The sequence below is a fragment of the Microcebus murinus genome, chromosome 11 (genome assembly GCF_040939455.1).
Source record: "Microcebus murinus isolate Inina chromosome 11, M.murinus_Inina_mat1.0, whole genome shotgun sequence".
NCBI classification, from domain to species: Eukaryota; Metazoa; Chordata; class Mammalia; order Primates; family Cheirogaleidae; genus Microcebus; species Microcebus murinus.
In genome coordinates, this window is record NC_134114.1 from 35,362,802 (window position 1) to 35,377,023 (window position 14,222).

Below are 14,222 nucleotides of genomic sequence, written 5' to 3' on the forward strand. Positions count from 1 at the left end.
GGGAAGAGTTGAATATATATGTTTTGTACTTTATTTAGTTTTCTAAAAAGAAGCTGAAAAACTGAACGGGCTTGTTTTATAAGCCATGTCAAAATGACTGCATCAAGATTGCTTCAATATATCGTATCATATATTCATAGTATCCTATGCGTTTGATCTGTTGGCTTATTGACAGACTATTCACAGTGGAACTTATGAGCTGCCTACTTTTCTTTTGGATGGTATGAAAACTGTGACTTCCTTATGATACATATTTATTAGCTATAGGGATCTTTCTTAGCAGTGAGTATAATGGAAAGAGCCCAGCTTTCAATCAGACGGTTTGAATCCTGGCTGAACAGTAATTAGTAAGGTGGCATTCGCCAAGTTGCGTGACCTCTCTAAGCTTCATCAGAAAAATTAAAATCATGTTCCTACCTATATCAGTTAGAATCCTAACAGGAAACAGATGACTCTTGAAAATAGGATATTTTTATTATCCACAAATAGATTATTTACAGAGGTGTGGTTATACGAAAAGAGAAGGTCCAGTGTAGTAATGTGGATCTATTAACACCAGAGCTGTTACACATTCTCAGGTTCAAGAGAACAAAAACTGGAAATAGTCCTGCTGGGAATTCCTGTTGGCTAAACCCTACCAGGAACCAGAGGGCAGTGGAGCTTATTGACAAGTCCTTAGGGGTCAGCCCCCTGAGACCAAATGAGGGAGATTGGGAAACTCCTAGAGTTGTCTGCATGCAGTACTTTTTAAGGTTATTATGATTAATTTAATGCAGGTCACTATCAAAGGGCTCATTAAATATTTTTTCCCTCTTCTTTCTTGACTATCTTGATTGTTATCCACTGTTAGAATATTGGCCCTCCAAAAAGAAACCTCTAGAAAAACCACAAAGTTTTTCATTGAATGACCTTGAGATTTTGACAGAAAAGTAACTCCAGAGTTCTTTTCTTAGCCTGTCATGAAATCAGTTAATCTACTCCTTTTCCATCTTGCTGAAATTCAAATTTATTGAGCTAAATAAACAACCTTAGATATTTAAGTAGATAGCACTATTTCTAGTATAATTTCTTTACAAAAATTATACATAAAACATATATATAGGGATATGCGTATATGGGGGGGTGCATATTTAGTGGAGAAAAAGATATCTTTAAACCATACAAAGAAAAAAGAAGAAAACACTTTCAGTATACTCAGATACTTTCCAAATAATACTAAGGAAAAAATGATATTAAGATAATTTTCATTGCTTTATAAACACAAATGAGGTTTCATCTTTTTTCTCTGCACCCTCAGGAGAGAAGAGACTCATTAAGGAAAACTGATAAAATTCAAAACACATCAAAGGGAAGAATCCATTCACTAATTAATGTACATTCTAATTACAACCATCAATTTCTTTCTTTATGAAAGATAAAGATCATAGAGTCCTACTAGCGGTGAGTCCCCCTAGTGAGTGGTGACATCTAGGAAAAGGACAAATTGATGAGAATGAAGATCATTCAAAAACTCAATATCTGTTTTTTTATTTTAATTTTTAATACATTATGTGATACCTGATGTTAGAAGTTTTGGCTGATGACTAGGATATATGTTAATATGGTTTTCTTTTTTTATCTATTATTAGGTGACTATATTAAAAATTAAAATAACTTCCATGCTAATGTGATTTCCAGAGTCGAGATAATAAAACAGTCATTTAGTATCCTAATCGCATATTTTCCAACAAGTAAACAACATAGAATGAGAGAAAAAGAAATGAGAGAAAAATGGGAGGAAATTTTAGAGAACAGACTGGTCTAGTAGAAGAAATTGAAAGTAAAATTCAAAAGAGGATATTGCTTAGGACAAAAAAGAGGAAGAGAATGAGAAGTTTAAAAAAATGTTATTGAAAAATTCCAAAATGAATCATCAACTTAATTAACTATAAATGCTCCAGGCAAAATGTAATGGTTCAGATGTTATGAACAGATCCTAGCCAATTCCTAATGTCTAGAAATTGTTAGTAAGGCTTGATTACATTACTAACTTTGAAATGTATACGGGGACATTAAGGCCCATATATAAAAATAAGAAAGCTGTTTTCAAAATGGCAGAAGATCTGAAAGTAGGAATGCATGAAATGCTCATGTCATAACTGCTTGATGAGTATTTTCCTTACAAAAGCCTGATGATAATCTTAAAATCAATATGTACAAATTGGAACCCATTATTTAAATTCCTTAACCAACTTGTCAACTTCTCCTATCTATGCATCAGAGAGACAGAAACCTGAGCTGTGGTTTTCAGTTTCTTTTTCCTTGCTTACCATATTCATCAGTTCCTGAGTTTATCTTTTCAGTTTTCTCCTGTCGATACCTGTATTTCCATAGATATATCATTCTTTCTCCGAGTACATCAAAAGGTTACTAGTTCTCCCTGCCTTTAATTTCATCACTCTCAATTTATTTTCTACAATGCCAGATTTATTAAACATTACCATTATTTACACTAGTGATATACCTGTTCAATATTTGGAAATTAAAGATAAACCAAAAAAAGAAAATTGCCCATATTGTCCCCACTTAGAGTTAACTAGGATTATTCTTTTGATGTATAGCCTATCTTTCTTTGCATATAAAATTGTAAAGTCATACTATTTATACTATATTAATTTCCCTAAAGCCGCATTTTGATTATTCCTTGCCTATATAGGCTGATAATTAATACAAATACATGACATTCTGTAACACACTTCAATTACATGTACAAACTATTAATTAATGGAAATTGTCAACCAAGCTGTTTAGAGTTGTATTTCCCAGGATTGTGCCTTTGCCCCATCAGTCCAAATGACTGGCCTTCTCACCAGCTCGCCTTTAGCCTATTTTTCAAGGCTGACTCAAACATGGTCTTGTCCATGGCACTTTCCCTGACCTCGCAGTCAGAAATGATATGTCTATACCCGAATTTTGCTTACTTTGTCTTTAGACCTCTTAGGCTGCCTTGTTCTACAGTTATTTCTATAACTGTGTCTCCCCTAGTACAGATCCTGTTTGTGTATGGGAATCTCATGATAATGGCTTGTGCAGAAGCACTTAATACACATTGAATGAAACTGTTAACAAAAGACTGGATGGTCTAACTTAATGAAGAGATTGTGCTTGGACTATGAAGTAGACAGTATACTTATAGCATCAGGTTTCTTATAGGAATTTTGGACAAGTGCTGAATATCATTCAGTCCACAATGGATTTTTCTTCTCTATTGCTAATGAAAAACAGTGTCTAGTGCCTGGGTTCCAGATAAAAAAAAAAAGACAGAAAAAAATTTACCTGTGCCAATCTTAACACTCTCACCAAAGATACTATATCAGTTTGAGAATAAAGGTTGTCAATATGTTCAAAAGTTTTTATCCATGAAATTTTCTAATGTCCTTAAGGGATTTCCAGACAGCTAATTTCCACTTATTATCTTATTTTCTCTCTAATATTTTTAAGCAAATTGGTTTATCTTTCATTAAAATTTTAGTAATTTTTTTTTGTTTCAGTATATTATGAGGGTACAAATGTTTAGGTTATGTTTGTTGCCTTTGCCCCATCTGAGTCAGAGGTTCAAGTGTGTCCATATTTTTATACTTCTGGGAATATGAGTAATTTTTGTCTCCTTTTAGATGTTTTCATTTTCCATTCTATTAAAAAACCCAGTTGCGTGTATCATCTTCTTACTAATATTATGCATGCTCTATTTCTTTTTTTAATTTTGTTGCTTTCTGGACATAAATAAACTTTACTGTTACATTAACAACTCAGTGTTTGCAGTATGAATAAATAGTTGTGAAGTATTCTGTGTGTCTTATTGTATTAATAATAAATATCCTAATGCGACCAGCAACTCATACATCTAAGACTTGCCAGTTTCCCAAATTAAATGGTAGTTTGTCTTTCTTTATTATTAAATATGCTTCATAGTTTACGCCATCTGAATGCCTTTGGCCAGTTTTGTCCTTCAACCCACAACTGCTTCCATATGAGTTTCACACACAATGGAAAAATATGCATTTTCTTTAATACTTTAAATCTCTTTCTAATCCTCATTCTTGCTTTTGCTCTCAATTTTGTTCTGCTCTCTCTGCTCCCCTTGTGTTCTTTCTATTTTAAGTTATTATAGTTTATTCAAATAATGTGAGTCTCATCTCTTCTCCATTAACTTCTAATGCTTTTTAAATGTGATATCTGTGGGAAAGTTATAGTTAGGGAAAGATACAAGGATTGAAGGTAGAGTTTTAGGAATCAGCATGTTAGCAATAGTTAAAACTTGGAAGAGACTGAAGTAATTGACTTTACATGAGAAAGAAGAAAACTGAGGAGTGAATCAAGTATAAAATCATCATTGAAATGATAGGCCAAAGATGAGGATACAGTGAAAGAGACTGAGAATTAATCTTAGTACTGGGGCACTTAGTGCTTGATCTCCTGAGAAAATATTTGTGATTGGGCTGTGTACCATCTATCCCATTTTTTTCTTAGGATAATGTTTCACCATGGGGTGTCATTTGCATATATATGTAAATTGAGATTTTCTAAGTATATCGAAAAGGGCAAACTAGTATAAGAATTAGCCAAATTGACCGACAACCTTGGATCATTTAGTTAAGAGTTTAGACTTGGTACCAATGCAATTATTACTTGGTGTTTAAGCGTGGCTTATTATGTAAGGAGTTAAGTTCTCATTGCTATGTTTCATCTGTTTCATTTTCCTATATTGTGCTATTTCAGGAAAAGATAGTGGCTAGTATTAATCTTTGAGACACTGTACTTACACCCCTGGTTTTCTGTTTTCAAGTAATTACCATTCTCTAAGGCTTCTATCTTGAAGCCATTTTTATGAAGTAAAATTAATTCATCACGCGTTCCCCTCTGAATATCATCCTAAAAGTTTGAAAAATTGTTCTTAGGAAATTCTTATTGCCCAAGGAAGTTTATTTGAGGATGTGAATTGTTATCTAAAATGTAATTATTTCTTTCTAAAGACCTTAGTAATTGCTGTCCTTTCATAATATATTTTCACATCTACTGCTAAGCTAAACTTAGCAGGCTTGCATTCTTATCTGACATCCCAACATAAATAAGAATATGTTACAGTCAGACTAAATAGAACAACCAGTGATAAGAAAAAAGTGTGGCACCAATTAGAGCTGAATAATCGTTAGAAGGCAGGCATGGCAGAGAAGCGCTGTTAGAAAGAGTGAAGCTAGTGCCAACAATCAGAAAATAAATACATGATTGAAGTAAGGGCTACGAAGTCCAGAACCTAAGGAATATAACATTGAAGCTGTTACATTCTGTCACATTAGGCTTCATAGCAACTGCCATGGGAAATGCTTGCAAGGTCAAAGACATGGGGACACTTCCTGAAAGTCAGGCAGTGCCTTATGTCAGGGTACACAAATTACAATGGAAAGGAGCAGCAAATTAAGGCATGATGTAGTATAACGGATTATTCCGTGTTTAGTAATGACAGCACATGTTAAATACAACTGGAAAATGACTATATCCTTTGCTTTTGATTCCCTTGGGCTGCATTTTAGGTCTCAAAGGGCATTTCTAAGCTGTTTTAAATGCTGCCATCTTTTTTTAATGTATTTATGTTTTTGTGTTTTGTATTTTAGCTATGAAGATGGCCAAGTGGGAGATGCAAATATTAATACACAAGAAGGAGGCATTCACAAAGAGATCCTCCGAGTAATTGGTAATCAAACTGCTACTGGTTAAAGGACTACCATTTAATTAACATGATTTGAAAGCCTTCCTCGGGTTCAAAGCTGGATTTTGAACTGAAGAAGATGATAAAATAATTTATTGTTATTATCAACAAATTTAACCCTTTGAATACTGATTTTTTTTCTTAGTATTTCTAAGTATCTCATTAAATACCTAAAATGGTATAAAATTTATCAATTGTAGGGTTATGGAATCTAGTAATAAAATCAAAACAGCACTTAAACTGAAGTTTGGGTTGCTCATACAATAAACAGATTGAAAAACCAGTTTTGTGCTGATATTTTTATATTAAACTCTTTAATTGGACATTTGGTACTATATGCTAACATTTCAGGTTACTGAAATAGAATTGGGAACATTTTATAATGGTCTCTAAATCTATCAGATACTTTGCAATAAGTAAAATGTTTGCATATTCTGATGTGCTGTATAATTAGTGGTATGATCCTTCTAATATTTTGGGAAGTATGTTCCCTGGTCTCCTATTTTTCCTTATACAAAAACAATTAGGTCTTAGAAGCAGTGCTTTTGCCCAAAAGTATGTAATATACATATCTATAGATTCATGCATCAAAATGTGTGCTTGTGAATATATTTGTGTATATTCACACGTATGCATTTTGACAACAGCGATGGCTTAGCATCACAATTCTATCCTCATTCAGTGAAAGAAGATAATAAAGTAAGCAGTAAATTTGAACTTAAAGCAAGATGTGAGCCAAATTTACCACCGTTCATTCACAGATAATATTTGCAGACAATTTTTCTGTTTGTCTAAATAAATTCAACTCTTTTAAAATGTTATCTAAAGGTCATAATTTGGGGAACATAGATGCTCCTGATAGATTGAATCTATATTCAAATGATCATGTATTTAAAAGAAAGGTCTCAGAACTTAAAGAAACAGTTTATATTTTTTATTTACTACAATGGAACATTTAAAAAATTTATTTATACCACACCAGCATTTTTATATTTGCTCATCTAGTACCTCTGCTTATTTTTTTTTTCATATTGAGAAAGAACACAAACTTTGAAGCTTCTTTTATATTAAAAGAATACAAATAAGTTTCTAGAGAACAATAACACCAGCTCTCAGCATTTTCTTTTCAAGAGTCATATGCTCATCAAAATCATTTCTATTTCTTTGAGTCCTAGAGTTCTTATTCATTTCAAGTTTTAATTGACAGTGTTTATTTTCCTACATGATGTCTTTGGAATAAGGCCATTCATGAAAGCAGTTTAATTAGTGAGTCTGCCACTCTATTCTCAGACCCTGAATCAAGGCTTGTATCTGATTTTAATTTATGTAGAAAAAAATAAAAATGTATAGTAATTTGCAAGTATAATGTGATAACTTCTGTGTTTATTTCCTTTGTCTGGCATAAAAGGTGAGAAAAAGGTCATACAAATTGTTAAGGGTTGCAGTTTAGGAAGTATTTACTAATCATTTGTTTTGGTGGTTTGTATATAATTGATTTGCCACTTATTTCTGCTAAAATAGGCTTGAAGTGGTTGAGATATTAATCATTTTGATAGTATCTACTTAAAACATTGGTCTGTTTTGACTTGTGCCTCTGAACTCAGGGCTAGACTGAGGGATATATTATCATGTTAGGGCCAAGATTTGTGGATTTGGTGTGGAAGAAGACCACTTGCTTCCTTCTGCCAAGACACCACAGGTCTCCCAATCCCTTTAACTGTGTTTTTAAAACATTTTTAAGTAACAAATTATTTTTTTTGAATTTAATTTTGTGGGGCATTCTATACAGGACATAAATGTGAAGCCCTAATACCAGGATTTGAGAATAGGGATCTTAGAACCCCAGTTTGTCCACTAGGACCACTGAGGCACCTCCAAAAAACCCTGCAGGATGCCCCAAGCATAATTTTAAAGCCACTGACCCTGATCCATTCTGGCTTTGCTTAACAGCTCAGTGATCTGTTAGGAATATTGTTTAGAATCTGAACTGGAATAATAACTTGTAGGATTCAAGGCAGACTGGTTAGGGGAAGAGAAACTGGCATAATTATAACTTCTACTGCCAACTTAAGAAAAAAAGCAGATTCATCTATCTAAGGAAGGAGAGTGGTTGATAATTCAGTACCTACTAAATATTACAGAGCAGTAGGCATCTTTTATGATAATATGTCTTCTAATGACAATTAATTGACTTGTTTTACAATGCTGAATGACAGATTTTTGTTTCCAAAAATTGTATCAGATTCTTTGTAAGCAGATATTCTAAGGAGAATCAATCTTTTAATTGAACTTTCTGAAATTAGACTACTATAATATACTGATGAAGATGCTTATGTGTATTTCTAAAGAATATAATTTTGATCAATGCCATTAGTAAAAGAATATCAAGATTCTAAAAATCTAAACCAGTCCTTATAATTCAGAACTTTAAACACTGTTATCATGCTTTGATTCAGTCACCCATTAAAATAATATCTTTTGACGTTTTTGATGATTCTAAACATTTGATATTGTATTGTGTTTTCATAATCATTTGAAATCTGTTCACTGATACTTTGTAATAGTTTTATTAATTGTGTAGCCATTACTAGTAGATATTAACCTACTAAGCAAAGGCAATCATTTATTTTCATTCTTGAAGTAGGGAAAACAATACCTTAATTTATTTGTTCTGCTTTTTCCTGCATATTACTGATTTTGTAAACATTTCACTATGAATAATTTGTCCTCTTTCACTGTATAAAAAAGAGAAGAAAATGATTGAACATTTAATAAATGAAAAAAGTAATAACATACAAATAATCTAGTGCTATAGAATGCATTATGGTAAGGTGCTCTGAGTGCCTTAGAGTGCACTATGTTGGAATGAATTTTATATTTGTTGCTCAGTAAATCTCAGTCAAATGTTGGATTTGAGGGTGGCTTTTTAATTTAAAAGTTAATTTTGAGTGTCACATTTTTAGAGTTACTATCAAATACTATGTAGTATAAGAAACCATCCCAAACTATTGTTAATGCTATAAATGTTTCCCATTGAAAAATTTGAGTTTAGAAAAGAAATTCCTCAATTTTTGTCCCCATTTGCTAAAAGAAAGAAAATATGTAAGTCTACGAATTGTTAAATAGCTGAAAGAATTTTAGCAGTACTTTATATAATAACAATATTGTAAAAACTATAACTTGCCTTAGGGAATGGGGTTTCAGAAAGTTTTAAGGAAAAACTCGTCATCCTTGTTAACGAGTCTGGATGACTTCATCAGATAGTAACTTAATATGCCATAAAGAACCACTCAACCTTGGACCATCTACCATCTAAATAAATATGGATTTCCTGGTGGCATTTGAAGCACATTTTAAAAAACATTATGAAGGCCGGGCGCGGTGGCTCACGCCTGTAATCCTAGCACTCTGGGAGGCCGAGGCAGGCGGATTGCTCAAGGTCAGGAGTTCGAAACCACCCTGAGCAAGAGCAAGACCCCGTCTCTACTATAAATAGAAAGAAATTAATTGGCCAACTAAAAATATATAGAAAAAATTAGCCGGGCATGGTGGCACATGCCTGTAGTCCCAGCTACTCGGGAGGCTGAGGCAGGAGGATTGCTTGAGCCCAGGAGTTTGAGGTTGCTGTGAGCTAGGCTGATGCCATGGCACTCACTCTAGCCTGGGCAACAAAGCGAGACTCTGTCTCAGAAAAACAAACAAACAAACAAAAAAAACATTATGATGTTCTATTGTCCTGCTGAATTCTTCATTATAACACTACCTCAAGACAAATGATATCTTAACTGTTTGTTAAGATAAATTGGGTTTCTAGTGTAAGGAAAAAATAAAATTTTACAAGCAGAAGTCATTAAATAATTCAGCAATTAAGATCATGGTGGACATAGATATCGTCAATTACTTTTGGACAATGCAGTAACATGGATATTTCAGTCACTGGTGATGAATGATGTAGTTAACACCCAATGAGTTACTTGAAAGGATTTCAAGTCACAAAATTTGAAATTAATTAGTGTATTTTGATATCAGTTTTCTACATGGGCCAATTTTATGTCCCTTCACCTAAAGCCACAAACAATCGGCCACTCTAGAGAGTTAAACGATTAAAATACCCAACTGCTATGCCAGAATGGCAGACTGAATATTTAAATACTTTGGCACTTAATGCCTGCTAAATTTTTGTCAGATTATATATAGATTTGATGTATATTATTACCCAGTAAATTTTTCTTGGGGATTTTTGTATACACTATGAAATACTAGGATAAGTTTTTGTAGGTCAAAAGAGTTTCAAGTAGTTTTTAGACAAAACATATCCATGAGTGTGAACAAGCTGTGTTGAAGAATAGATTACATTACTCATTTACCAGCAAGTCAATAAAAAATAGTGCTTATTTACATAGTCAATATAATTTAATGTTCTAAAAATAATTTCTTCAATCTGCCCAATATTTAATGTATCATTTGAGATTTTAAAAAATACAGCCACTCCTTTATGTAAACATTATGATATGCCTATGTTTCTTTAACTATACAGCCTTCTTTACAATAAATTTCCTGATTTTTATGCACAGAATAGTATTGCAACCTGCTATTTAGCCCTTGGTGCCTTAGAGTTATTATAAATATTTAACAATATGTACATAATGTAAATATTGCCAAGAGATCACTAAGGCCAAATATTTTCTCTATTCACTTTTTATTGCACTTGCTTTCTATTGCTACTTAAGCCTCTTATATTCAGCTTTGTAATAGTTCTAACATTGTAGCCAATGTAAATGTTTACTTTCAATAAATCTGAATTTGTTCAACAAGTACGGTATATGTGGGCACTATTTTGAAAACTTGGCTAGGCCTTAGATTCTTCTGTTGATGAATCTTGCTTCTGGGGACTATGTATTTATTTTAAGGGCTCAACAAACTCTAAAAATGGTGTATCCCTTTTTATTTTTAAAATAATTTAAAAATAAGTGGAATAAAAGAAAAAACCCTTGCCATATTCCCCATATAATTTGCAGTAGATTGAATTGAATGTAGGAATGCCATTTTAATTTCAAATTCTGTCAAGTATAGGATTGAAAGAAGAAACTCTTATATATTTTGTATGTATGCTCTCTATATAACACCTGGGTATAATCACAAAAGGAGCATTTCAAATGAACTGTCCTGAATTTTCTAAGCATTTCTGACCTGATGAGCAATTGGAAAATGATTTTTAAAGCACCACTTTTTATAAAATGCATCTGATTAACTGAGTAAAACCTTGGTTCATAAATAAATATGGTTCTGTAAACATATTAATAGTAAATGTTTATGAAGAGCTAAGTTTGTATTCTCATAATAAATAATTTTTTACTCATGATACATTTATAGCTGATAAACTTTAGACAACAATCTTTTATTTATTGGACTTGATTCTTGTTACCCAAGAAATACTTGTTGTTTTTTTTTTGTTGTTCCTTAACCTTTTTTTTTTTTATTTCGGCATATTATGGGGGTACAGATTTTAAGGTTTCAATAAATGCCCATTTCCCCCCCTCCTCCCACAAGTCTGAGTCTCCATCATGACCATCTTACAGATGGTGCACATGTCACTCATTATATATGTATATACCCGCCCCCCTCCCCCCTGCCCAATACCCTATTACTGCAGTACCTATGTGACCACTTAGGTGCTGTTCAGTTAATACCAATTTGCTGGTGAGTATATGTGGTGCTTGTTTTTCCATTCTTGGGAAACTTCACTTAATAGTATGGGTTCAAGCTCTAACCAGGAAAATATGAGATGTGCTATATCTCCATTGTTTCTTAGAGCTGAATAGTACTCCCTGGTATACATATACCACATTTTATTAATCCATCCTTGGATTTATGGGCACTTGGGCTGTTTCCACAGCCTTGAAATTATGAATTGTGCTGCTATAAACATTCGAGTGCAGGTGTCTTTTTTGTAGAGTGTCATTGGATCTTTTGGGTAGATGCCCAGCAATGGGATTGCTAGATCAAATGGTAGATTCACTTGTATCGCTTTAAGGTATCTCCATATTGCTTTCCACAGAGGTTGAACTAATTTGAAGTCCCACCAGCGGTGTAGGAGTATAGAATTTTTTTTATTTCCATCTTGATTTCTTCATTTATGAAGTAATCATTTAGTAGGAGGTTGTTTAATTTCCACGTTTTTGTGTAGAAATGTGAGTTTCTGTTAGGGTTGATTTCTACTTTTATTCCACTGAAATCTGAGAAGGTAATGGTATGATTTCTATTTTTTTAAATTTCTTGAGATTTACTTTGTGTAAATCTCTAGGATATGGTCAATCTTAGAGAATGTCTTGTGAGCTGATGAGAAGAACGTATATTCAGTGGATTTTGGGTAGAATGTCCTGTAGATGTCAGTCAAACCCAGTTGTTCCAGGGTTTTGTTTAAGTCCATTATTTCTTTATTAATTTTCTGTTTGGAGAATCTGTCTTGTGCCGTCAGTAGGGTGTTGAAATCTCCGGTGTTTATGGAGTTGCTATTATTCCTTTTGCTTAGATCCAGTAAGGTTTGCTTTATGAAACTGGGTGCACCTAAGTTGGGTGCGTATATATTTAAAATTGTTATCTCTTCTTGTTGAAGTGTGCCCTTCACCATTATATAATGACCCTCTTTGTCTTTCACTACTTTTGTTGGTTTAAAAACTAAATTGTCTGAAATTAGAACTGCCCCGCCAGCCTTCTTTTGGCTTCCACTTGCCTGGAATACTGATCTCCACCTTTTACTTTTAGTCTATATGCATCCTTGCAGGTTAGATGTGTTTCCTGAAGACAGCATAGACTTGGCCTGTATTTTCTTATCCATTCAGCCAGCCTATGTCTCTTGAGTGGAGAGTTTAAGCCATTCACATTTATTGAGAGAACTGATAGGTAAGGTAGATTACTGTTCATTCTGTTGGGTTGGATGTTGTTGCTTTGATTTCTCTCTTGAGCCATTGTATTATCTGGCCTTTAATCTTTGGGTTTTGGTTGTTTTTATATTCGTGAGTTTTTATTATGTTGTTCCGTGCGTAGCACTGTTTTGAGTACTTCTTGTAGGGCTGGTCTTGTCTTGGTGAATTCTCTGAGACTTTGCTTGTCTGAGAATGTCTTTATTTCTCCTTCATATATGAAGCTTAGTTTTGCAGGGAAGAAGATTCTAGGCTGGGCATTGTTTTGTTTCAAAAGAGTGAGAATGGGGCCCCAGTCTCTCCTTGCTTGTAAAGTCTCATTAGAGAAGTCTGGTGTTATTCGAATTGGCTTTCCCTTGTATGTCACTTGCTTCTTTCATCTTACAGCTCTTAGAAGGGCCTCTTTAGTTGATATTTTGGTCAGTCTGATGACTGCATGTTGTGACGTCTTCCTGTTTGCATTGAATCTCCCAGGGGTCCTCTGAGCTTCTTGAACTTGTATATCAAGATTTTGAGCTAGGCCTGGGAAATTTTCCTCTATTATATCTTCAAATAGCTTGTCCAACCCTTGAGTGTTGTCTTCTTCCCCTTCTTGTAACCCTATGACCCTCACATTAGGTTTCTTCACATAATCCCACAGCTCTTGTAGGCTTTGCTCTTTTCTCTTGTTTCTCTGGTCTATCTCTGTGATAGTTTTATTTAGTTGGAGGGTGTTATCTTCAAGCTCTGAGATTCTTTCTTCTGTTTGATCTACCCTGTTCTTGAGACTTTCCACTGTATTTTGTAGTTCCCTGAATTGATTCTTCATTTCCAGGAGTTCGGTTAAACTTTTCTTCATTGTGTCCATTTCTTTTTCCATATCCTGGAGGCTTTTTGTGGTTTCTTTGTGTTGGTTATTGAGTTGTTGTTGCAGCTCGGTGAGTGTTCTTATGATCCACATATGGAATTCCTCTTCTGTCATTTTGGTTGACTGATTTGGGTTGGTGTCTGTTTCTAGGGGGCTGGTGCTCCTCTTTGGGGGTGTGTTTCCTTTTGGTTCTTCATATTTCCTGAGTTCCTTCGCTGATTTCTTCCCATGTCGATCAGTTGTTGTTTCTTTCCTTTAGGTTTTTGTTTGGGTATTCACACACCTTGTTTAGTTTCTGAGCCGTTAGGTGGTGTCTGTGGGTGAGATTCAACCACTCCCTGTATAATGAGTCAGTGGGTGCCATAAAAAGGCTGTGCAGGATGCCATCCCTGTCAGTAGGTGGCGCTTGCTTGGAGGAACAGGCTATGCTGTTGATTTTGTGTCCTGTTATCAGCTCTTGTTCTGGGTGGAGCTGGGTTGGGTAAGCCTGCCCTCAGGCACCACCAATGCCGTTAGCAGGGGTCAAAGTTCTGTTCTCTGCTTCCAGGAAAAGCTGTTAGGGCAGGGCTGGAATGGTCCTGCTCAGCCAGAAAGTCTGCTTGTGGGGGTGGGGCTGTCTGAGACCCGCAGTCTGGAGCAAGCCTCGCTTCTTTCCACCCTCCCCAACTCCGCAGCTACTCCTGGGCCTCTGCCAGCAGGCCAGATC

The 14,222-nt window shown here is 34.4% G+C and overlaps 1 protein-coding gene across 2 annotated transcripts in view; it reads left to right on the forward strand.

Moving 5' to 3' along the window:
- Positions 1-10,560, forward strand: part of PARP8 (poly(ADP-ribose) polymerase family member 8) — a 164,239-nt gene extending 153,679 nt beyond the window's left edge. For both annotated transcript variants that reach the window (XM_012740405.3, XM_012740403.2), the window contains exon 27: positions 5,652-10,560. In XM_012740405.3, the coding sequence (XP_012595859.1) occupies positions 5,652-5,754 (103 nt within the window). In that variant the 3' untranslated portion in view covers positions 5,755-10,560. The remainder of the gene's footprint in view (positions 1-5,651) is intronic.
- The last annotated feature ends 3,662 nt before the right edge of the window (positions 10,561-14,222 follow it).